Source organism: Cebus imitator, unplaced genomic scaffold (assembly GCF_001604975.1).
Source record: "Cebus imitator isolate Cc_AM_T3 unplaced genomic scaffold, Cebus_imitator-1.0 Scaffold512, whole genome shotgun sequence".
Taxonomy (NCBI): domain Eukaryota; kingdom Metazoa; phylum Chordata; class Mammalia; order Primates; family Cebidae; genus Cebus; species Cebus imitator.
Window position 1 is genome coordinate 1,467,935 of NW_016107827.1, and position 26,130 is coordinate 1,494,064.

The 26,130-nt window shown below is 49.5% G+C and overlaps 1 protein-coding gene across 3 annotated transcripts in view; it reads right to left on the bottom strand.

Moving 5' to 3' along the window:
* The window catches only part of PXDN (peroxidasin), a 105,141-nt gene that overhangs the window by 17,296 nt on the left and 61,715 nt on the right, over nucleotides 1–26,130 (bottom strand). For all 3 annotated transcript variants that reach the window (XM_037733294.1, XM_017514044.2, XM_017514043.2), the window contains 8 exons: nucleotides 23,479–23,648; nucleotides 15,361–15,633; nucleotides 14,089–14,205; nucleotides 12,789–12,947; nucleotides 11,269–11,381; nucleotides 10,147–10,303; nucleotides 4,988–5,096; nucleotides 4,221–4,378 (listed from right to left, as the gene is read on the bottom strand). In XM_037733294.1, the coding sequence (XP_037589222.1) occupies nucleotides 4,221–4,378; nucleotides 4,988–5,096; nucleotides 10,147–10,303; nucleotides 11,269–11,381; nucleotides 12,789–12,947; nucleotides 14,089–14,205; nucleotides 15,361–15,633; nucleotides 23,479–23,648 (1,256 nt within the window). The remainder of the gene's footprint in view (nucleotides 1–4,220; nucleotides 4,379–4,987; nucleotides 5,097–10,146; nucleotides 10,304–11,268; nucleotides 11,382–12,788; nucleotides 12,948–14,088; nucleotides 14,206–15,360; nucleotides 15,634–23,478; nucleotides 23,649–26,130) is intronic.

Here is a 26,130-nt window from a genome sequence, read left to right on the forward strand (position 1 = left end):
ACACCTGCACATGACTACACACCATCATCACCTCCACACCACCCTCCACGACTGTACCCATCAGCCCCCAACACACCTGCACACGACTACACACCATCACCTCCACACCACACCTCCACGCGACTACACACCATCATCCCCTCCACACCTCCACACAACTACACACCATCAGCCCCCAACACACCTGCACATGACTACACACCATCATCCGCTCCACACCACCCTCCACGACTGTACCCATCAGCCACCAACACACCTCCACATGACTACACACCATCAGTCCCCACACACCACACCTCCACATGGCTCCACACCATCAGTCTCCACACACCACACCTCCACACGACTCCACACCATCAGTCTCCACACACCACACCTCCACACGGCTCCACACCGTCAGTCCCCAGACACCACACCTCCACACGGCTCCACACCGTCAGTCCTCACACACCACACCTCCACACGGCTCCACACCGTCAGTCCCCACACACCACACCTCCACACGACTCCACACCGTCAGTTTCCACACACCACGGAGCAGGGGATTTCCTGACACCTGTCACTGCACATCTCGGTCCATTGAGGCTTTGTGCGCTCTTCCCTCAATGTCCAAAATATTGTCACTTCCTTTCATGCTTCCTCTCAAAATGTTCCTGGCCCCTGTGCCCTCCTCTCCATTCTGGCAGTCCTGGGACTGATTTCCATGGCACTGGTCTTCAATTCCCCTCCTGCCCACAGCAAGCGCACCCTCCCAGGAGCCTCACACAGGCTCCGGCTAGGTCACCTTCTTGCTTAGAAAACTTCCATCTTTGCCCACTAGCTACAGAAGAAATTCCAGACTTGGTAGCCTGGGCCACTGCTCCACAGATGAAAGAGCTCTTCCTAAGTACAGTACAGCTCCTAGTCTTCGCCTTCGAGACACCTGCTCTGAGCAAGAACTACTCGATGTCCAGCGGTCGGACACACTCAGACCTCTGTTCGTCACAGTGCTTCCCCCACACAGTCATCCATCTTAGACCTTCACCTTCCTCAGAACTCCTTTACAGACACATGCCGTGCCTGCTGAAGAGCCACACACACACACACACACACACACACACACACACACACACTCTCTCTCTCTCTTTCTCAATCATACATGCACACTCCCACACCTGTACACAGATGTAGACACATGCACGTGTGCTCATTTTCACATGCACACGTGCACACACATGCATCTCATGTGCACATGTGTGCATGCTTAAATGTTCAGTACTCACACATGCACACATTCACATGCAAACATGCTTCCAGATCCACACTCACACTTTCACATGTGCACACACATGGAGTTCTGAGCTGTCACTGCCTCTTTTTCTAAAGTTCCTCCAGCCACTTTCTGCTTGTCAAGACCATAGGTGTCACTATGGACACCTTTAAAGGAAACAAGAGGCAGCCGCTTTTCTGTGGGGGAGCAGTGTCCACAACATCCACATACGAATGCAAAGAACTGGAAGTGAGGTGTTTTCCCGGCTGGGGAGAATAAGTCAGAAACACACACCCTGCTTCCGTTCTGGCTGACGTTTGCCAGAGACTGAAACAGTGCGCTGAGATGTCTGGACCTATCTCCACAGCTACTCTTAGGAAGTCCCACCACAGAGCCAAGAAAGCAGAGCTCCAGGAGGAAAAGCGCTTTCTCCCAAATGCCTGGCCGGGCTGCGGGGGCTGCGGGGGCTGGTCTCCGGGCTCCCTCCAGTGCATTCACTTTTTTCAAAAATGGCCACCAGTTCACAGGCAGACCAGACCTGGCCACCAGAGCAGGTAGCACCAGCCCTGGCCCCGTTTCCCAGGGCTGGTTTGCCCACATCTGCCCTCACCCCATGCGGAGTGGTCACCCAGCCCAATGCTTTAAAATGCATCAAACCACATTACTTCTCTGGAGGAAACCCTAAGGCGCCCATTTCATGCAGGGCCAATGACATATCCTTTTGTTCGCTCCAGGCCCTTTCTGGTGGAGTGCAAATCTCCCTGACATTATCAGCCTCTCCTGCACCCTCTTTCCAGCCACACTGACCACCTGCTGTTCCACTGTGCCGACGCAGCCCCGCCTCCAAGCCTGTGCATGTGCAGTCCCCTCAGATGCTCCAGGGAGGCCCCCTCACCCTTGCTGGGTCCCTGCTCCAGTGTCACCTTTGCCCATGGAGAATAGCACCCAGGACCCCACCCCCTTCCCGCCTGCTGTTTCTCTCTGGGTCACTCGCTGTGGCTTCTTAGGTGTAGGGGCCTCTCTCTGGTTTTCCCTTTGTGTTTCTCTGGGAGGTTTGATCTTTGAGGGCTGAGGTTTTTATTTCTTCAGTTTGTGGCTGTAGGTCCTGACCCGGGACAGTGGCTGGCACAGAGGGCGTGTCCCGACAGGCGTGTGGAGCAGCAAGTAAGGAAATGAGTACCTCCATGTGCATCTACCTGCTGCTTAGGTGAACAGCAAACGTAGATGGTGATTTCACATTGTTGGGGTGATTTTACTTTTCCTTTCTGCCTTTCCCCGAGTCTAAATCTTTCTATAATCAGCATGTAATGACACACAATGGACATGCAATTCCTCATAAGGAACAATATCAAACAGCCTGGCTTCCAGGGGAGGTTTCCAGATGGCTTTACTTCGGTGGTGGCAGCAGAACCCACTGGCTGGGCTGCGGCAGCAATGTTCAAGGATCTGATCCTGAGACTAAATGAAGAAAGGAAGTAGCAAGAAATTACTTAGCAACTCCTCTCTTCATTCTCTGGGGAAGAAAACACGGCCTTCCTACCAGGAGGCCAGCACCAGGGACTGGGAAGGGGCTGGCACCCACATGCCCGGCGCCTCTCAACCTAGTCTCACCCTGCGTCTGACAGTAGAAAGTGCCCAGTAAATACTTGTTGAAATAAAAAAATGGGCTCTGACGCTTCTCCCCAGGAATGTGTCTGGGAGGTGACGCAGGAGTTTCATCCATCAAGAAAAGCAGAAACGTCCAGAGGCCGCCAACTCCAACATTTCCTCTCCCCCTCCCCTCCTGCCCACCCCACACCCCCAACCACAAGAGGTCAGGAGAGGACCAGGAAGCAGGAGCTGTGGCACCCACACCTTTACACGGGCGGGTGCCTGCGCTTCAGCACCAACAGGGCTCCAAAGCCTAAGAGGACGGACGGGACTGGCCCAGAGCAGCCGCTCTACTCTGAAGACCGGGGTAAGTCGCCCGACAGGCCTCAACCCCACGTCTCTTTCATTCAGTCCTTAAAGAACATTTTTTGCCCTAATCGTAAAAGATATGCTCATGGAAGACAATTTGGAAAACTGAAAAATTATAAAGCAGCTCTTTCATCCCAGAGGGATAGCTGCTGTTGCATTCTGCTCTGTGCTGTGTGTGTATGTGTGTGTCTGTGTGTGTGCTGTGTGTGTGTGTGTCTGTGTCTGTGTGTCTGTGTGTCTGTGTGTGTGTGTATGTGTGTGTGCTGTGTGTCTGTGTGTGTGCTGTGTATCTGTGTGTGTCTGTGTGTGTGTGTCTATGTGTGTGTATGTGTGTGTGTGTGTGTGTGTGTGTGTGTCTGCGCGTGCCTGCCTGCGCACAGAACTGTAAGTAACAAGCTGCTGCTGAAAATGATGTTTTTACATAATAAAGTCAGGGTCCTCTGTGGGTTCATCAATAGTACAACTTCCAGCAAGGCCAATAATGACAGCTAAAGGCATTTGGGCATCTGTGATTTCCTGGGCAATGGCAAAGTACCACAGCAGAGTGAGTGGGGGACACGCCTCCTCCAACAGCATCCACAGCAGCCCAGAGCGACCTCATTGTGTTTCACAGACCCAGACTCCTCGGAAACAGCCCTCCTGACACGCACGGAACCACATTCCCAGGAAGCAATGTTGCTCAGGGAGCAAGCACGCTGCCAAGTCCTCCCCATGGCTCCTTTGCTGCAGAGGACTGGGCTGGCATAACCCACCCTGGGCAGGTGGACCCGCTGTATCCTGACCAGCATTCAAAGGGACTTCATGTCCCTGAGAGATTCCTATTAAACCAAAGTGAAGGCGACAGGACCGTGGGGCTCAAGAGGACTCACAGTTTAAGGAAATAATTTCACATTTCATAAGCACAGTGGGAAAGAAAATGCAGGAGCTCTTCCCTGGGAATTTGACTTAATTGCGGCGTGTTCAACCCCACGACTCAGGCCATGCAGGAGGAAGGAAAGGCTCTGGCACTGACTTGTTCCGTTGAGGTCAACCATCAGACCATGCTGCACGTGCTCCTGGATGAGCTGCAGAGTCCGCTCAAAGATTTCTCCTGCCCGTGCCTGTTCAACCGTGTAAGGATCCCTCGGATACCGGAACAAGGCCAGCAAGTCATTTGGAGAACGAGGACGGCTAACCAAAGTTTAGGGAGGAAAAAGGAAGAATGAAACAAATTACTGAAGATAAAATTCACCAGTATCCAAAAATATAATCACTGCTATTAATATTTCTACAGCTACTTTCTACAACATGATGTACTATACCTTCCTCATCCGAAGTGCGAGGCAACAAAAAAACAAAACAGACAAAAACCAGAAGACACTAAAAACAAATAATTAATTCAGGCAATAGAGAAAATCACAGATATTGCATTTCAAATCAGATGCAGAAAAACTGCTTTGGAATCCACAACATGAACAAATAACACTAATGACTTTTAAAATATTTTGGTTTTGCCAAATCATTTAGTCATCAGCCAAAGGAATGAGTCAAAATTTTTGGAAATTTTTTGGTTGTGGATCAGAGCCAGATTCTATTTGAAAAGCACTCGTCCTTCTGTTATCTCAACCCCCAGAAAACTCAGATGCCCATGTTGTTCGTGATTTTTAAATTAAACATTTTTGTCATCAGATAATCAAGTCAAAATTCATACACTAGAACGGCATGCATTCTTTAACGGCTCCCACCGTCACCCTAAAGCCCAGTGATTTCAGGGTCAGCGTGTTTACAGCCCCATGATACCTGTCAAACAAATGTGTTCGGGTTGAGTTTATAGCTCTGTCAACAGTTGCAATGGCTTCCACGATGGAGGTGGCTACAAACGGATCTCCATTCCGACTGACATCAGGAACTAGGAAAACACGAAGTCGCATATTACTGGGAAAACACTACACAATTACTCATAAGTGATGTCTAGACACTACATCATTTAGCCACAGGCTTCTCCAAATGTTATTTCTATTTTTCAAACCCAAACTCAAATTGTTTTATCACAAATTCTATTAGAAGCTGTTTCAGACAGCATGAAAATTACAGACTTTAGCTTTTGAAATCATGTTATACCTAATAAGAAGACGGGAAGTCGTTCCAACGTGAAGCATGGAAGATCTTACACCACACCTGACAGCACGTGGGAGGTGTGGACTCTCATCAAAGGCCACGGCTTCCCTGGGTTCCGAATCCTGACCCGCTCCCCTCTTCAAAGATCTGCTGCCTCCATGATCCCATCTTCTCACCCATGGACTTGTATCATTACACAGGGCAGCTCCCTCCTCAACCTGGCACACACTACATACATCACGTCATACACACAGACACACATACACCACCTACACAGATTAACAGACATACACCACACCACACATAACACATTACACACATGCCACACAGATATATACCACACACACATCACATTATACACACTCCTCAACCTGGCACACACCACATACATCATACACACAGACACACATACACCACCTACACAGATTAACAGACACACACCACACCACACATAACACATTACACACATGTCACACACACATCACATTATACACACAGCCACACCACCTACACAGATTAATAGACACACACCACACCACACATGACACATTACATACACACCACAAATACATACCACACACGTATCACACACAGCATTATACACACACACAACTCATATTATACACACACCACACACACATCACATTATACACACACACACCACACACACATCACATTATACAGACACATACACCACCTATGCAGAACATTATATACAGACACCACACCACACAAAACACATTACACGCATGTCACACACAGATACATACCACACATGCATCACATTACACACACACACATCCCGCCTCGATAGCACATTAAACACAGACACACACCACACAAAGGACATGACGCACACACCACACAGAAATATGCACCACACACACAGAACATTATATATACAGACACACAAATATCACACATGCATCACACGTTACACACAAATACACACCACACACATCACATTAGGCATACATACACATCACACAAATTCAACACACCCAGCACATTATAAATACCACACACACATCTCACCATATACATACCACACTGTACACACACACGCCACACATAGCACGCCACAGCATACCACACATACTAATCACACTATATATAAACACACTCATAAAGAGACACAACACAGACATACACACACCCCAAACACCACATAAACACACAACATACACTAAAACATCACACCAAACACAGAAATACACATACACACAATCACAGGGCTTATCTACCCCTAACGTTACTGCTCTCTTTCTAGTTCCCTCTTGTCATTCTTTTCTGCTTAATATTAACATGAGTCCCCAGTTGATATTTTACCAAATAATACAAACTAATTCCAACCAACTTTTAGTGATGAAAACAGCTCTAATCATCTCACCAATGACATGAACCCCAATAAACCTGAAATTGAGTTCATTTTTCTCCAATATATGCAATCTTTTCACAGATGCAAACACAGCTCAAAACATCGTTACAAAAAAGCATCCTTCACTTGCCTGCTGGGACCTCCCCCCTCCCTCCTGGAACCTGCCCCCTCCCTCCTGGAACCTGCCCCCTCCCTCCTGGAACCTGCCCCCTCCTGAGTAGGACCTGCCTTCTCCCACCTGGAACCTGCCCCCTCCTGAGTAGGACCTGCCTTCTCCCTCCTGGAACGCGTCTCCTCCTGTCTGGAGCTGCTCCCACCTGACAGATTGGGGCCTCCACCCTCCTGACAAGGACCTGCTCTGTCCTCAGGGAAACCTGCCCCCCCCCGCAGGAACCCGCCCCTCCTCACTAGGACTTGCTTTCTCCTGGTCTCTTCCTCCTGAGAGCTCCTTTTCAGCTGCAGGCGCCCCCTCTGTCTCTCCCCCCCTCCGCCTGGTGACGAGGGTCAGGCCAGTCCCACCTCGCTCTCTGTGACTGTCCACAGGTGTCACTCCACGTGTTTGCCCACCAGGCCTCACGCCGGAGCTCCAGCCCAGGGCCCACGCGTGTTCGGGTCCTCCACACTCTCCCTGAGTCCCCGCCACGCCACCGCCCTGCCCTCTCCCTGCAGCTCACTCTGGCTGCAACGCACTGCCCAGGCTTCTCCCTTTTTCACGCTAAACAGGACTCCGGCGTCTCCACCTCCCCCAGGCCGGCTTCCCCCCGACTGTCTCTGGGTCTCAGGTAGTAACACTGGCAGAGCCCGGCGGTCACCCCACAGTGCAAGCCAGCATCGCCAGGCCCCTCAGATCTGCCATCAGCTGCGTGTCTGGGGATGGGCCCACAGGCCCCAGCGGTGGGCACGGGCACAGCGCTCCTCCTCCCACCCAGTCCGGCATCCTCCGCTGTCCCTCGCTACCTCACCGGACCCTTCATCCGCAGCCGCAGCCGAGTCTTAGAAGGCAGAGCGGCTCACACATCCTGTGCGGGAACTGCCCCCTGGCTTCCCGGGATGTGGGCAAGGATGGCTAACTCTGCAGCCCAGTGGGCACGAGGGTCCCTGAGATGGCCCAGCCCTGTGCTCCCTACCCCGTGGTGCTGGGCTCATTCTGACCACAGGACCCCACCCCTCTACCCTCCCAGCCCAGGCTGCTCCCTGTCACCCCTCATCTCCCCGTGGCTCCTTCTGCTCAGAATTCAATACTCAGGTATGACTGACCCTCTCTGTCCCCCCGCCCCTGCCATGCCATCCCTGCTGCTCCTCAGGGACCCCTCTCTGTCTGAACGCACCCGTTCATCTCACGGCTCCTAACTCCCCTCTCCACCAGGATGGCACTCCACGAGACCGGGCGCCTGGTCCACCGGGCTCAGACTGAGGATGGAGCCCAGCCCACAGAGGCACCTCTGCATGCATGGCTGCGGGCGGCCACTGTGGGTGATAACTGGGCCGGCCCGAGGGCCTGCTAACCATCTTCTTCCAACACGCTGTGTTCACACCGAGCTTGATGGACACCTCCAGCCTGACTCACTTTCCCGCCAGCTAACATCACGGCCCCTGGGGCAGGCGGGCTGATCGGCTATTCTGAATACTTAAGGTATGGACACATGGACAGCTCAAATGGCTGAAAGAATGTCACTAGGCAGAAGCCTGACTTTTGTGTGTGTACCTCAGAGCCCAAATTTACTAATTTTTGGAATGGAATGTTTTTATACTAATAGGTAGATATATGAGACAAGCAATTTTATATAATTTTATATTCTAATATTTCATTCTTATTAATGGTTTAATTTGATTTTGTTTTTCTATAAGCAATGATCACAGGAAAATAATCCAAAAGCATTTACATATCTACCTTTTTATAAAAAGAAAAGAAATCCAATCATAGTATGAATCATGATGGTATTTGGAGGGAATGGAATGATGGGTGGGAGATTAAATTTTAGATGTAATTAATTCATGTTAAGGTAACATTTTTCAAGCCAAAAACAAATAATTGAAAATAATCCACTGGTTTTTAGGTTTCATCAACTTAATTTTATACTCATTTCACACGCTACATATAATGGTAAAATAAGGTCAGTTAAGACTTTTCCTCAAATAATTCTTAAAAGTCTTTGAGGAATTCCATTACGGCTTACATGCATGTCTCCCATGCCCACAGCACGGAGTGGAGTCACTCTCCGTGTGTGTTAGCAAGTCCCGTGGAGAAGGTGGGTCAGCCACAATGAGAGTGGAAAGGCAACAGTAGAGGCCCAGCAGAGGCCCAGTGGGCAGGCCGGCAATGCGGGGAGTGGGGAGGCGGTGAGAGGGTCCTTCACCCCTGAAGGGGGTCTGTGCGTGTCCTCAGAGTGTTGGTAACTCTAGGGGGACAGAGGTGGGGTGGGGAACACACCGCTGATGAGGTGCAGGCTTGGGTCACACGGTAAAGACCCCGTGCAAAGCTAATGGGTGTGAGAGTCACCCCAGTGGCCACAGGTGACATGGAGAAGGGTCAGGGAGACATCATGGGGTCTGCAAGTTGAGAAAGATGGACCAGAGCGACCAGGGCCTTTGCTGCAAGGAGCCGGATAAGGTGCCCAGGGCTTCAGGTGAGTGGGACAGAGTGGCAGGGGACCAGGGTGCACACAGAAGTGCGGCCATAGAGTCAGGACAGCTCTGAGACCACTGACTGGCCCCGAGAGGCTCCTGCTGAGACATTTCCGGAGGGTGCCTGGCCAGAGCCCGAGGAGAGAGAAAGCACAGCCAAGGAAGCAGAATCTCATAAAGCAACCACATTTGCCCAGTTGTAACTGTCAATGACACCCGGTCAGATCTGGACACGTGTGGATGATCCTGGAGCAAAGCTCTGCCCATGGATGGGCTTCAGGGCAAGGCTCTGCCTGTGGGCGGGCTGCAGGGCAATACTCTGCCTGATGAATGGGCTACAGGGCAAGGCTCTGCCCGTGGATGGGCTGCAGGGCAATGCTCTGCCCGGTGAATGGGCTACAGGGCAAGGCTCTGCCCGTGGACGGGCTGCAGGGCAAGGCTCTGCCCGTGGACGGGCTGCAGGGCAAGGCTCTGCCCGTGGACGGGCTGCAGGGCAAGGCTCTGCCCGTGGACGGGCTGCAGGGCAAGGCTCTGCCGGTGGACGGGCTGCAGGGCAAGGCTCTGCCCAGTGAATGGGCTGCAGGGCAAGGCTCTGCCTGTGGACGGGCTGCAGGTCAAGGTTCTGCCCGTGGATGGGCTGCAGGTGACTGAGTGGAGAGGAAGGGCGGGCGAGCAGCCAGGCTGTGTACCAGGAGAGGGTCCCCACCTAGGAATCATGGATGCTTTGTCTTCTGAACAGTTCTAAACAACCTAAGCCAATTGGCCTGGGATGGCACTAGGGGACTGTGGACTTTCTTTGTGGGTACCACGGGTGCAGACCTGAGCATGCGGCACTCACCGCTGACACTGAGCACCATGCTCACTGAGGCCGCCCCGATGGTGTTCCGGGCCACGCACTCATAGCGACCTGCATCTGCGGGGCCAACGTCGTTGATGGTCAAGAACCCTTCAGGGCTGATGTGAAACTTTCCACTTTCTGTCACCTGAACCCCATCCTGGAATAAAACAGAATGAAAACAGTAATAGAAATAAGACTAAGAAGTGCAGCTGTCTGACCTAGAGTCGGGGCTGGGGAGCTATGTGTTAGGATCTGCAGATAGAGAACTCTCTGAGGCTGCGCTAGGATCCATCCAGGCCTGGAAAGGGATGGAGGTGTGGCCAGTTCTCCCAATGCCAATCTGGCAAGAGAAACTCTTCCCACATCTCATTCTTTGGGAGGACAGAGCTTGATAGCTTGATGCAAGGATGATTCTCCACAATGAGGAGACGGGGCACCTGTCACGGTGGGGGGCCCTACAAAGAGACCCAGGGATGTCTCAGAAAGAAAAGGAGACTTTTCAAGAGGCAAAGGAGAATTCAGAGGCAGACACAGAGGGACAAGTGACAGCTTAGGCAGGAGCCAAGAGCAGATGCCTGGGGCGCGTGTGGCGAGGAGGGAGACACGAGATGCACAGGGCAGTGCCGGGGTGCGGGTGGAGGGTGGGCTGTCTCCGCTGAGCACTCTCCTTCCACGGGGACCAGCGTGGCTGGCCCTGTGCTCCCAGGAGGCATTCCACAGAAACATGGACCATGGGGTGTGAATGCTGCCCACATTTTCCCACTGAGCTTCATAAAAACAGCAAAAAAAAGAAAGAAGTAACAATGAAACCCCTTCCTTATTGATGATGAGACCATAGTTCTATACAAGGGTTTTTCTTTGCTTTTGTTACCAAAAAAGATTAAAAAACGGAATGCTCCAAGCTTGTTTAGTTCTGATTAGTAATGATGCCCTCAGAGTATTTTTACCTCAAGGCTTAGGACTTAGATGTTTTTCTTTCTGCTATAGAAAGTCTGTAGAGGAAGCAGGCAGGCAGCAGCTGTCCGGCCCTTCACACCCTACGGCAGAGGGGAGGCTGGGGCATGGGCACCTGCCTGCCTATCTCGTTCCAGTGGTGAGTGGTGTGGGCACCTGCCCACCTACCTTGTTCCAGGTGATGGCTGGCTCGGGCTCGCCCTGGGAGCTGCAGGGGAGCTGCACGTTGGCACCCACCTCCACCGTTGTGTCACTGGGAATGCTGGCAAACACTGGGGTGACTGGAAGGCAGAGGGAGAGAATCCAGGAAAACAAGTCATTTACATCAAAAAGCTTCAGAAGAGCAAAATCCCCTGCCCTCCATCGGGCCACCCAGGGATGGTAGGAGCTTGCCGCTGGTTCGAGAATGGGCCCTTTCTCTGCCTCCCAGTGGCCGCTGTGTGGGGCCGGAGAGCCTGGAGGGCCCCAGGGAAGATCTGCCCGCCTCCTAGAGCAAGGAGAGTAAACCATAGCCAACGTCCTTCTGCACAGAGACAGACAGCCGCGGGGCCCAGGGCGGGCTGGCACCATGTCCTCCAGCCCCCAACCCTGCACTGGTGGTGGGACAGTCCCAGGCAGGTGCTGTGCCATGGGGCCCACGGTAGAGAATGAGCTCTGAGGACAGCCCGACTCTGGGAGAAGGAAACACAGTGAGAGAGAGGAGCTTCCTCATCTGAAAGAGCAGGAGCATGGCCGACCGCGGGCATCTGGGAGGCCGCCCGGGAATCCCAAGCCCCGCATTCTCTACACAGGCACCCAAAGTCCTGCTACGTCAGGGACGCAAAGGGTTCAAACCCAGGAAACACACAGCCCATCCAGCGGGTCAGTCACCAACAGCTCACTGACGACAGGCAGAGGCAAGCCCCGCACCATCTCGGGACATCCCCAAAAGGGACACAAGGAAATCCAGCCCATGTCCTCCCCGCACAGCCTCTCTGCCCCACTCTCCATGGTCCCCATGACAGGTTTAGGGTCTGTGGCAACCTGGATTGCTCAGCTCCGGGGCCACTTGTGCTAACGCTGGGGTCAGCACAGGACTCCTGCAACACGCGGCTGGGTCGGTGGCCGCCGCTCTTGCAGAGGCCACAGTCAGTGCTAGGCTGACTCTATCGGGGGGATATGAGGTCTCAGGTATTCTTCTAATTGGAGAGAACAGGCAAAAGTGACATCCAAAAAGAACAAAAGGAAGGCTGGGTTCCAAGGAAGAGTGGGCAGACGGGAGAGGAACCAGATCTGGCTTCATGACACATCACCTGGGGTCTGTGCCTTGGGAGCTAAATTGATTCCACCGTGCTGCTTAAATAACCACCCCAGAAAGGGCAGTTAGAAACAACTGTTTTCTAAAATAATCTTAATTAACCAACGGGAAAAAAAACCTAACAGGTTTTACTTTAACAAGTCAGTCTTATCCAAGTTCAAAACAATCACCACTGGAAAATAAGCAAATGTTTTCACCAGCTAAAGGGATGGAGATTGAATGAGCTACTAGGCAGATACCTCAGAGTTACGGGCACAATGACGGCGAACAGAACGCAGAGAGAAGAGCAAACGCCTCATAACCAAGAGTAATAGGAACGTTAGCTGCGGAATCTGTTTCCTGATAACGGATCTGAGCAAATCCATTACGCCCACAACCTCCTGGCGCCTACCTCTGGGCTGCACGGTCAGGTGGGCCACGACCTTCTGGGAGCCAATGATGTTGACAGCCTGGCATTCATACTGGCCCTGGTCATGGAGGGCAACCCCGGAGATCCTAAGTGTTCCCGATGACAGGACCAGGTGCCGCCGGTCCACGGAGAGCTGGCTCCCTGCAAGGGCATGGGTCCGTTCATTACACGGCACACCTGGCCGTACGAGAGCCCCTGCTCTCAAACTGACAGCATCACAGAAGCTTGTCTTCACCTGGGTCTGGCCCTCCATAAGCAAATATTCGCTTCCCCAGCAGACGCCATCGTGATGCCTGAACGCCCCGGCACCACCGTAACTCAGAGAGAGGGGTTGAAAGGGGCAGAGAACAGAGGGAAAAGCAGTACCCAGGGAGCCAGGAGGACCTGGGGACTCGGGGGTCTGAGGGGGGCGGATGCGAGCTGGGAGAGCCGGGGAGAGGATCGAGTGCTGGAGCTATCAGTGAAGTGAGGCCCCAGCACATTCCTTTCGGGGAAAAACCTCCCCTGCTCCCGCCTGTAACTGCCTGAGGAAAGGAAGTCCAGGGCGTGTGGTGCAAGCACAGGCCTCCTCCCCCAAGACTTCAGGAGCTCTGGGTGGGCCCCTCAGAGGGCTGAAGGGATGGGCTGGCCATTCGGTGCAAGCTAGGGTGGCCAGAGGTCTCAGGGCAACTGCCTGCATCCCTGGACAGGAACCGGGAGGTCAGTCTCAGCTCCTGCCCTCACCCAAACCCCCACCCAGGCTGTGCCTTTATGCAATAGCATGCCCAGTGATTTCCCATTGAAGGAACAGGGTTGGGGGGGAGGCTAAGAATGTCATGAGAGTTCACGGCGCTGAACAGGGAGGTGACAGTGAGAGCTCTGGGAAGCAAAGCGGAGCAACAGCTGTTTGTTTGTTTTAATATATTCCATGACTGTTTCCAGAAAATTCTATCCTCCATGCAAACAGATTCCTTCAAGTCACTGCTTAAAGGCCCGACCTAGAGACTATCTGAAACAAGGCAGGCGTGAGGGAGTCAAAGGCAGGCACCCCAAGTCGCTTCAGTAATGACAGAGCTTCTGAGAGTTTCCTGCCACGATGTCCACGAGGGACAGCCACACGTGGATAAGAAGCCGCGGGGTGTGTGCAGACAGCTCTGCACTCCCCAGTGCCTTGGTCATGTGGAACCCAGTCCCAGCTCAGCCCTGCCCAGAGTGTGCCGGGTTGCCTGGCCACGGTGGAAATGTGTGCTTCCCGTGTCTGGCTGTGGAGGGAGCAGGCAAAGGCCCGGGGCCTGGCTCTTACCTCCCTTGGTCCAGGCGATGACGGGCGGTGGGTTGCCCTTGGCTTCACACTGGAAATCCACTGTCTGGCCCTCGATGACAACTCTGTCCTGAGGCGTCACAGTGAACTGAGGAAGAGCTTCCGGGGGGGAAAGCATTCGAAACAGGACATGTAAAAAACAGCATGGGGTAAAAGCGCCATCAAGATGACCGCAGTCTTGACAGACACTGACCGCTATGAGCAAAGTCTACCACGAGGGATCAGAAGGAGACAGAGGGCACGGGAGAAGACAGGAGTGAAGCAGAAAGAAGACGAAGCATGGGTGTGTCCTCAGCATTACCCTGGAAGGCACACAAAGAGCGTTCAGCCACATCATCAGCTGCAACGCACGCAGGGCACGGGTGAGATCACGTCGCGGCTGTGGACACCAGGCCGACTTGCAACGACTCCTCTCAACCCTCACCCTAAACTACTATTTGCAAATGCTTAAAAAAATGCCACCTGGTGTGGCTGTGTATGATGACAGCGGTTCTGATCACTGGAGGAAAAAGCGTAACTTATGGAATAGTACTGTCTGGTATGATTCCATTTTCATAAAAGTTACAGCCACAAAAAAGTAAATCCATGTAACATGGCTGCATTGCTGTACGTGCAAAGAAAATCAGAAGGATGGATTCTTGACAGATCGCCGGTGAGGCAGGCAAGGGTTGAAGAGAGGCGTGCGGAAGGAAATGATTTCTCTATCTCTAATAGCATCTCTAATACTTGACCTTTTGCTCTTCTGTATTGTTTGAATGTTTTCCAGTAAAAGTCCCACTTCACAAGAATAACTCATTTTACAGTCAATTAAGCAATGTAGAAATACAAGGCAGAATGCATAAAACGCTGAATATGCCCAGGAGGCTACATCCAAAATTGATCTTAGGGAAGTATTCGAAGCTGTCTGCAAGGTGTATCAACCACCTTACTGCACATGTGCACACGTGGACACACACACACACACACACACACACACTCACTTATCTGACAGACACGCCTGCCAGCCAGGTGTTAGAAATCCGGAGACCCCAAAGCCCGAGCTCAGAGCCCGTCCTACCCAGGCTTCTATTCTAAAAATCTACAAACTGTAATCGTCTGTAGTTAGTCCAATGGGGGTGTTATGGATAAAAATAAACCAAGTGAAATGGACAGGGCAGAAGTTTCTGTGGAGTGTTCTGGGCACCATGCTGTGAGCTGGTGGATGGCGGAGGACAGGGCTGAGTCCTGGATCTGACACAGAGGATGGATACCCACCCTGGACGATGATGAACGCAGTGGCGTGGATGCTGTCGATGCTGTTGGTTGCAGAGCACGCATACTCTCCGCTGTCCTCCTGGACAACGTTCTGTATGTAAAGGCCGCCAGAAGGTGTGATGTTCACTCGTGGGTCGACTGGCAAGGGTGTGTGGTCACCTCTCGTCCAGGAGATCCGTGGCGGGGGGTGGCCCGTGGCACTACACTCCAGCGTGACGCTCTCCCCAACCAGCACCTCTGTATTCTGTGGCTGGATTACAAAAGTGGGTCGAGCTGTCACAATTAAACAGAAATTCTCAGTTAATTTCTCCTGGTTTGACATGTTTTGTGCTTGATTTTTCTTATGTCAGGCTATTAATTCTATTTACCACCAAAACAGGCAAAACAAACACAAAGTAACTGCATATTTTCTTTTTAAAGAAACGTGCAGACAATGAAAATGGCTCACAGCCCTGGGTCAAAGGAAATGCCACCTACGGAAAGTGAGCAGCCACGGCTAGTCAGGAAGGGCTAATTAGGAAGTGCTTTTTCTTTAAACACGTGCTGAGCTCCATGGAGAGTTCTTATTTCTAAATACAATACATTATGTAAATCTTGTCAGACCTTGCTAGTAGTTCTTACTGGCACAAAATATTGTTAGTGAAGTATACTTAAACAAAACTATCAAATTTACTCACAAAAAAATGCAAATTAAAAGTAAAGAGATAGTATTTTCAAATTTAAGCCCAGAAAAAAGTCCACACAATTATGAATGTGTTTCATGCATGAGGTTGTGTGAAAAGAGAACCCTCCCATGCCGGCAGTGGGAGCCCACCCTGGTCCAGCCCACCTGCAGAGACGTGGCCACGCATACCGACACTGAAGATGTGCACACTCTACTGCCCAGAAGTTATCTTGCTAAACAAATTCAAAAGCTAGCAGAAGACAAGAAATAAGTAAGATCGGAACAGAACTGAAGGAGACAGAGACACAAAAGACCTTTCAAAAAACATCAATAAATCCAGGAGCTGGCTTTTTGAAAAGATTAACAAAAGAGACTACTAAAGAAGAAAAGAGAGAAGACTCAAATAGATACAATAAAAAATGATAAAGGGGATATCACCACTGATCCCACAGAAATACAAACTACCATCAGAGAACACTATAAACACCTCTATGCAAATAAACTGGAAAATCTAGAAGAAATGGATAAATTCCTGGACACATACACCCTCCCAAGACTAAATCAGGAAGAAGTCAAATCCCTGAATAGACCAATAACAAGTTCTGAAACTGAGGCAGTAATTAAGAGCCTGCCAGCCAACAAAGCCCAGGACCAGACGGATTCACAGCCGAATTCTACCAGAGGTACAAAGAGGAGCTGGTACCTTCCTTCTGAAACTATTACAAACAATAGAAAAAGAGGGACTCTAATTTTCTTCATCCTCCCTAACCCATTTGATGAGGCCAGCATCATCCTGATTCTAAAACCCGCCAGAGACACAACAAAAAATGAAAATTTCAGGCTAATATCCCTGATGAACATTGATGTGAAAATCCTCACTAAAATACCATTGAACTGAATCCAGCAGCACATCCAAAAGCTTATGCACTATGATCAAGTTGGCTTTATCCCTGGGATGCAAGTCTGGTTCAACATATGCAAATCAATAAACGTAATCGATCACATAAACAGAACCAGTGACAAACCACAGGATTATCTCAATAGATGGAGTAAAGGCCTCTGATAAAACTCAACACCCCCTCATGCTAAAATTTCTCAATAAGCTAGGTATTGATGAAACATATCTCAAAATAATAAGAGCTATTTATGAACCCGTAGCCAATATTATACTGAACGGGCAAAAGCTGGAAGCATTCCCTTCCAGCAAAAGACAAGGATGCCATCTCTCACTACTCCTATTCATCACAGTATTGGAAGTTCTGGCCAGAGCAATCAGGCAAGATAAAGAAATAAAGGGTACTGAGATAGGAAGAGAGGAAGTCAAATTATCTCTGTTTGCAGATGACATGATTGTATATTTAGAAAGCCCCAGAGTCTCAGCCTCAAAACTCCTTAAGCTCATAAACAACTCCAGCAAAGTCTCAGGATACAAAATCAATGTGCAAAAATCACAAGCATTCCCATTCCTATACACCAATAACAGACAGGCAGAGAGCCAAACCCATTCATAATTGCTGCAAAGAAAATAAAATAACTAGGAATACAACTTACAAGAGACGTGAAGGACTTCTTTAAGGAGAACTACAAACTGCTGCTTAAGGAAATAAGAGAGGACACAAACAAATGGAAAAACATTCTATGCTCACGGATAGGAAGAATCAATATCATGAAAATGACCATACTGCCCAAAGTAATTTATAGATTCAATGCTATTCCCATCAAGCTACCATTGACTTTCTTCACAAAACTAGAAAAAACTACTTTAAATTACATATGCACCAAAAAAAAGAGCCTGTATAGTCAAGACAGTCTTAAGCAAAAAGAACAAAGCTGGAGGCATCATGCTTCCTGACTTCAAACTATACTGCAAGGCGACAGTAACCAAAACAGCATGGTACTGATACTAAAACAGATATATAGAACAATAGAACAGGATAGAGGCCTTAGAAATAACATCACACATCTACAACCATCTGATATTCGACAAACCTGACAAAAACAAGCAATGGGGAAAGGATTCCCTATTTAATAAATAGTGCTGGGAAAACTGGCTAGCCATATGCAGAAAACAGAAATTGGACCCCTTCCTTGCACTTTATACACAAGTTAACTCAAGATGGATTAAAGACTTAAACCTAAAACCGTAAAAACCTTAGAAGAAAACCTAGGCAATACCATTCAGGACAACGGCATGGGCAAAGACTTTGTGACTAAAATACCAAAAGCAATTGTAACAAAAGCCAAAATTGACAAATGGGATCTAATTACACTAAAGAACTTCTGCACAGCAAAATAAACTATCATCAGAGTGAAGAGGCAACCTAAAAAATGGAAGAAAAATTTTGCAATCTATCCATTTGACAAAGTTCTAATATCCAGTATCTAAAAGGAACTTAAACATATTTACAAGAAAATAAAAAGCAACCCCACCAAAAAGTGAGCAAAGGATATGAACCAACACTTCTCAAAAGAAGACATTTATGCCGCCAACAATCATATTAAAAAAAGCTCAGCATCACTGGTCATTGGAGAAATGCAAATCAAAACCACAATGAGATACCACCTCATGTAAGTTAGAATGGCAATCATTAAAAAGTCTGGAAACTATAGATGCTGGAAAGGATGTGGAGAAATAGGAACACTTTTACGCTGTTGGTGGGAGTGTAAATTATTTCAACCATTTTGGAAGAAAGTGTGGTGATTCCTCAAAAATCTATAACCAGAAATACCATCTGACCCAGCAATCCCATTATTGAGTATATACCCCCCAAATTATGAATCATTCCACTATAAAGACACATGCACACGTATGTTTATTGCAGCACTATTTCTAATATTAAAGACTTGGAACCAACCCAAATGCCCTTCAATGACAGACTGGATAAAGAATATGTGGCACATATACACCACGGAATACTCTGCAGTCATAAAAAAAAATGAGTTCATGTTCTTTGCAGGGACATTAATGCTGGAAGTCATCATCCTCAGCAAAGTAACACAGAGACAGAAAACCAAACACCACATGTTCTCATTCATAAATGGGAGTTGAACAGTGAGGACACATGGACACAGGGAGGAGAACGTCATACACTGGGGCCTGTTGGGTGGTGGGGGGAAAGGGGACGGAGAGCATTAGGACAAATATCTAATGCATGATGGCTTAAAACCTAGATGACAGGTTGACAGGTGCAGCAGACCACCACGGCACATGTATACCTATGTAAGAAACCTGCACATTCAGGACACGTATCCCGGAACTTAAAGTAAAATTAAAAAATAAAATCATCCTGCTAGACACTTAATCTAGAGATATTTTTACAAGCACATAAAATGACATATGTCCAAATAAATTTCTGTTTGGTCTGGATGTGGTGGCTCACTTCTGTAATCCCAGCACTTTGGGAGGTTAACATGGCCAGATCACCTGAGGTCAGGAGTTCGAGACCAGCCTGGCCGACATGGAGAAACCCTGTCTCTACTAAAAATACAAAAATTAGCGAAGTGTGATGTTGCACACCTGTAGTCCCAGCTACTTAGCAGACTGAGGCAGGAGAAATCCCCTGAACCCAGGAGGCAGAGGTTGCAATGAGCTGAGATCTCACCACTGCACTCTAGCCTGGGCAAGAATGAGACTCTGTCTCAATAAATAAATAAATAAAAAAAAATTGTTACTTGTTTTCCTTTTACCCTGTTGTTTCTTCAGGTCAGCCACCCTTATGTGCCATGCTAAAATTCAGAAAACTCCAAAAATCATCATTTTTTTCATAACTTGTTTGCAAAATTGGATCTATCTAGCATGAGGTTACATATAGTCTTCATTCTATTTTCTGTGAATATCCATACAGTTTGCTGTAGGGTATTAACACAATGATTAAAGGGTACTGTCCCATGCTCTGCTGACGGTCTAAATTGCTGTGTGGATTATACACTGTGCTGCCCTTCTAAAATTTTCCCCAAGTTTCTGAATATCAAATGACATCTGGCCCAAAGGTTATTGAATAAAAGACATGGAACTGTGATAGCTAAAGATTTGGGAAAAAAATCTAAATTCACTCCAAAGGGGAACGTGTTAGATAAATTATGGTGCATTTAGATAACGGGATTCTATGCAGCTGTAGGAAGGAAGACAGTAAAAGAAACTCCTGTATTAAAAGTGAAAGACTGGGAAGATTTCTAAGTTACCATCTGAGAAGGATCACTTGCCTCAAATATGCTTACGTTTTTTTGTCAACAGACAGGGACGAAACTAAGTACTTTGGGAAGAGGTGAATGGAATAGGAATGGAGAGGATGACGGAAAGAGCACGAGGAAGACGTTCTACCTTTTTTACGTATGTTCATAGGTAAGCTGTGTTCATCAAATATTTAAGTATAAATTATAAAAAATACGGAAAGGACATTTAATATTAGCATTTCTATCAGAATAACAAACCGGAAACCGTGAAGCTACTTAGAGACATAGGAACACCAAAGTTAAAGTCGGCCTTGAGGGCATTTGCAGACCTTATAACTTAAGTTTAGCTTTAAAGAGCCATGAGGCGCAGAAGCCAAGACACAGATCCACACAGGCCCAGGAAGAGACGTCCAACAGAAACCCGAGCAGCTGCACCCCGCAGTGCTGTGCCCTTGGCATGAGAAAGAACTAATGTCAACGCCGGCCAGCCCCACCCAGGGAACGATGCCCAACAGAAGAGAAATAAATCTCATGTCAATGTTGTTCACTAACATCTGGTCCTCGCACGGGCTTGCCGCCCAGCTCCCCCACATCAGGTAGGAGGAGGGTGATCCCCGAAAGAAGAGCTGATATGAACAAAGGAAGTGGGAACCATGTGGATGCATCCAGACAAACACTGGGAGAACAAAATAATAATGTTTATAGGTTAAAAAAAAAACAGAACTAAGCACATAAACTCAGAGGAATGAATGCATGCATGTTAGGAAGATTAAACTAACTTCAGGCTTTGACAATTTAAGAATGCATTTAAAATTTTCTAGGCCAACCACTAAACGGACAGAAATGGGCATATAATGTCTAAACTAGTAGTGGGAAGCAAATATGGAAAATTATTGTTTCACAGTAAAGCAGGGAGCATAGAAAAGTTTGGACAAACTGTTTAAAATAAAAGGTAGAATTTATAAATCTCATATTGCTAACTATAATAAACATTTAAATGGACTAACTTTAAGAAAAACAGCCTGGATTTTTAAAAAATTTCAAGCTGTATATTATTTATATTAAACCTCTCAAACGTATGTACATGGAAAGGCTTAGAGCAAAATGGTGTGAAAAGATGCACCGGACGATGCTAACCAAGTGTAGGCTGTTCTCTACCTTACAGCAAATTTGCCTTGAAGCAAAAAGCAATGACAGAGATAGAAGCGTTCATGATAAAAGATGTAATTCATCAGAAAGATTAAAAATTGCAAATTTATTTGCCCCTAACAACAGTGCTTCAGGATTGTGAGTGTGATATGCCCCTTTACGGTTCACAGAGACTTACTCATCATTCTGTTCCTATTACTATACATTATTCCTAGTCTGCGACAGCAGTTGGCCATTTTTTTCCATAAAGGGCCAGATTGTGCCTGTTTTAAGTTTTGAAGGCCACAGAGGTTTGGTTGCTGCCACTCAACTCTGCCACGGTAGCATAAAAGCAGCCACAGACACTGTGCAAAAGAATGAGTGTGCTCACACTCCAAGCAAACTTTATCACAGACTCTGACACTTGGATTTCTTATAGCCGTCATGTTGTCATAAGATACTGTTCTTTTAAAAGTGTTGGTCATTTAAAAAGAGCTCGTAGACCTTAGGACAACAGGCAGTGGGCCAGGTGTGACTGTGGGCTGTAGTGTGGCCTGGCTGAGGCTCCGGGCTTCTCGGGGCTGGCTCCCTCATGCTGTAGGGACTCCCTGTCACCAGACTGCGGGAGACTCTGTGTGTATCTGAGGGAGCCACACCCACATGTTCAGACTGGGATACTAAACAGGGCTGTTGTCCCGGAGAAAGACACAAGAAGTCAGATCCAAGGAGTGAAATTCGGAACTCTCAAGCCATAAAGAGCTGGCTAAATATTCCTGTCCAGTAATCAATTAACCTACCAGCATAGCAACTCTTCTAGGCAGTTCATTACTCATAATCCATGGTCATTCTCCTTTGTTCTATAACATATACTTAAACAGCACTACCCAACTTTTTCTCCCTGTTTTGTGGATTTCTAAATTCCTTACAAATACAGCCCATGCTCCTTCCATGAGCAGGAGCTATGTCTTAACTTCTCTGCACAGGCCCACAGCACCCCGACTTTGGAAGGATGCTGAATGCCTTGTGCTAAACATGGAAGGCTGTTTGACGAAGGGCCATGATTCAGCAGCAGCACTATATCCTTGGGCTTTCCTTTGAATGGAAATGTGACAGCCAGGAATTCTCACTCACTGGTAACTGTCGATTGTGTCTGTGCTGGGATGTACCAGGTAATGCAGAGATCAGGCCAGTTAAGGAGCTGGGATCTAAACAAAAAATGCCAAAACCACTTACATTGCCATACAGCAGGTTTTCTAACCATAATGGCCTGAAATACAAAATCAGGGAAACAGCGACCCTGGCATGATTTGTGGCTGAAGCTAATGGCAGCCAAAACATTTCAGAGAGGAGGTTACACCTGCAGCCTCCCTGGGTAAGGGCTCTGACTCTACCGGCTTCCGCACGAGAGGCCAGGGACAGGCAGACCCGCCCAGAGGCGTGGAGTGATCCGCCTCGTTTCCCAGCGCCACGGTGGGGCCACCCAATGCCTCTCTCAGCAGCTCTGCAAGGCCCCAGCTCCTCTTCTGACAATGCCCTGGATAAAACAGGTGGATCAGAGCAGAGTCTGCATCCTGGTGGGGCCCAGATGGATGAGAGGCCACAGCTGTGCTTGATGTGGCTGGGACAGTTTTTTAATGTTTTAAATTTCAGTGCCATTACCTTAAACATGAAAATATTGGATAAAAATCTAGATTTGTGGTTTCTTTTACATAATCCAAGCCCTGAGAAAAATAGAGACCTTATTACTACATGGCAACAGCTGGCTGTGGCTGAGGAGCTGTCTCTTCAGATGGGCGTGGGCGGTGGGGTCGGTGGGCCAGGGTGAGGGTGGCTGGCTCAGGGTGTGGCACAGTCTCTCCAGGTTTCCAAGGCCCTCTCTCCATGGGCTGCTCACAGCCTGGACTGCCCTGGCTGTGCAGACTCTGAGCGTGTCCCCAGATGAGGCGCTAACTGGGGACGACAGCACCTCTCATGGATCACCCACGACCCTCCCTGTGCTTGGAAAGCTTTGGGGCTAACCCTGGTATTGGAGCTTCAACTTCAGGCTTCAATGTTTATTCTCAGTTTACTGAGTTGGGGTGCAAGGTAAGAAGTCGGATAGCGAGGGATGGCGATTCCGGATGGAACCCAGGTGTGAAATGCCCACCACATACCTGGAGACCCGAAGTACCTGAGGGTCACCTCATGCGTCTTCACCTCTCCGGCCACGTTCTTCGCCATGCACTGGTAGATGCCCTGGTCGGTCTCCTGTGTGTTCTGGATCATCAGGGTCCCATCGTCCAGCAAGTTTAAGCGGGAATCTGTCTTCATGCTCAGCTCGTTACTACAAAGACAGAAATTCAGCCTGGTCAAGTGTTGAAAGCATGAAAACAGACCTCACCCATCCCCAGCGCAGGGGTCCCCGGCCTGGCAGCAGGCACATGAGAACTCCTCCCTCCAGAGTCTCCTCCCTCCTGGCAGCCCCTGACCTAACAGCATTTCTGAAAAGGCGACCGTGTATTTGCAGATCTCATTCCCTCAAATATTTGTCCATAGTATTCACAGGTTCACTCTACCCACCTGTTTTAAACTGTTCCTAATCCCAGAGGGGAAAGCAATGAACAAAATGGAAAAATTCCAAGGAAACATTTTCTGTTTCTGGTGAATTAACTAAAAATGGTAGACCATAAACACCATAAACACGGTGAACCAGCAGGTGAGGTTGGCCGGCAGGTAACTCTGGACATTAGGTGAAGCTGGCTGGCAGGTGACTCTGGACTGTAGGTGAGTTGCTGGCAGGCAGGTGACTCTGGACTGTAGGTGAGTTGCTGGCAGGCAGGTGAGGCCGGCAGGTGAGACTCCAGCTGGTGGAGGGCAGAACCCAGCACACATCATCAGGCCTCAGAGCTTTGGTTCCAGCTCTGCCCTGTTTAGCTGTGAGCTTTTAACTTCTGGCATCAATTTTTTTCATATATAAAATGTATATGTGATGGACTGGAGCCAGATTTATGCTTCCCTGACTTTTAAATGCATACAACATAATACTGCAGAATTCCTCCAGCGTTCTCTGGATTTTAAATCTCATCAACCTGGGAGCTATCCAAGACCAGAGCCGTGAAGTGTGACAGCAACTCCCACGCTCCTTGTATGGCACTGCATCCAAGGCCAACAGGACTTTCAGTTATGAGGTAACAATCTAGACCTGGACCAAACCTCCGCCGTGCTGTTCAGCATGAACATCTTCCCGTCCTGCTCCTGACAGGTCCCTGCTCCCGTCATCTCTTCTGTAAACACAGCCTTGCCCTAGAGCCAAGCCCAGCCTGGTTTGCCTCTGGAGTCTGGAATAAGGACTCAGTTTGTGCCTCCTCTGTCTGCCCGAGTATCACAGGGCTCGCGTCTCAGAGGCCTCCTCTCACTCCCTCATGACTAAACATGGTCAGAGAGGAGCAGCTGGGGCGCTGGGGCTGGACCCACACGAGGAGCTCCTTCAGAAGCACAGGGGCAGCGCTGAGGCTGGGCACACACCAGGAGCTGCTTCAGAAGCACAGGGGCAGCGCTGAGGCTGGGCACACACCAGGAGCTGCTTCAGAAGCACAGGGACAGCGCTGAGGCTGGGCACACACCAGGAGCTCCTTCAGAAGCACAGGGACAGCGCTGAGGCTGGGCACACACCAGGAGCTCCTTCAGAAGCACAGGGGCAGCGCTGAGGCTGGGCACACACCAGGAGCTCCTTCAGAAGCACAGGGGCAGCGCTGAGGCTGGACCCACACGAGGACCTGCTTCAGAAGCACAGGGGCAGCGCTGAGGCTGGACCCACACGAGGACCTGCTTCAGAAGCACCAGCGTCTTGCTGTCCTCACACAGGCAGATGTGAGAAGCTTTGATACAGTGGCTTTAATTCAGGATTTTCTTTTAAGGATTCTTCCAAAAGGTCCCTTTGAAAATGCTCCACTCCAACTCAGGACCCTCAGTGATCTGACCCCCAGTCCCTCCGACAATCTGACCTCATTCCCGCCTTGGCCTCTGTCCCCACACCGCGGTCCTGCCCCCCCCGCCCCGCTACATGTCTTTTGGCTTCCCCCACCTTCCATCACTCCCCGAGTCCCCATCACTCCTTACCCAACACAGCCACAGCTCCCAAGCCCAAGTGTGGCAGGGGTGCTCCCACACCGGGGCTCACGGGGAGCTCGCTGCCAGTGCGCATGTGAGGGTCAGTGGCAGGACTTCCCTCTGTTGCCCTGAGAGCCTGAGCCAGGCCACCTTAGCCTTAACAGGCCCACACCATGTTTGTGGACACAAGAGGAGACTTTCTTTGTTTGGGAGACGAGGTAGATCCCCATGGGAGCTGAGTGAAGCTGTGTCAGTGGCTGCACGGCGCTCCAGTCTCTAAGGACCCGTCCCAGCGGAGGTCAGGGCCCCTCCCACACCCACTCAGGTCGGTCACAATGCCCCAGTTCAAGGCTGCCAACAACAGTGACCAGAGCAGACAGGCCACTGCCAGAGGGCAGGAGGCAGGGAGACAAGAACCAGCATGCTCTCCCTCCTTCTCAGCGGGCAGGGCCGCAGTGACGCACTGCCCCGCCAGGGCACTCCTGTGCTGCCCGGGAGAGAGACTTGGCAATCGGGGAAGGGAACCGTCGTCATGCCCCCTGCCATGTAAGACTGGAAAAGGAGCAGAAATCACTTCTCCTTTGTAGCTTTCCCTATGTGGAGGGGAACAGCGCACGCGGTCCGTGGAGGGGGAAGAGTGGACGTGGGCTGTGGAGGGCAAGAGCGGACGTGGGCTGTGGAAGGGGAAGAGTGGATGTGAGCCGTGGAAGGCAAGA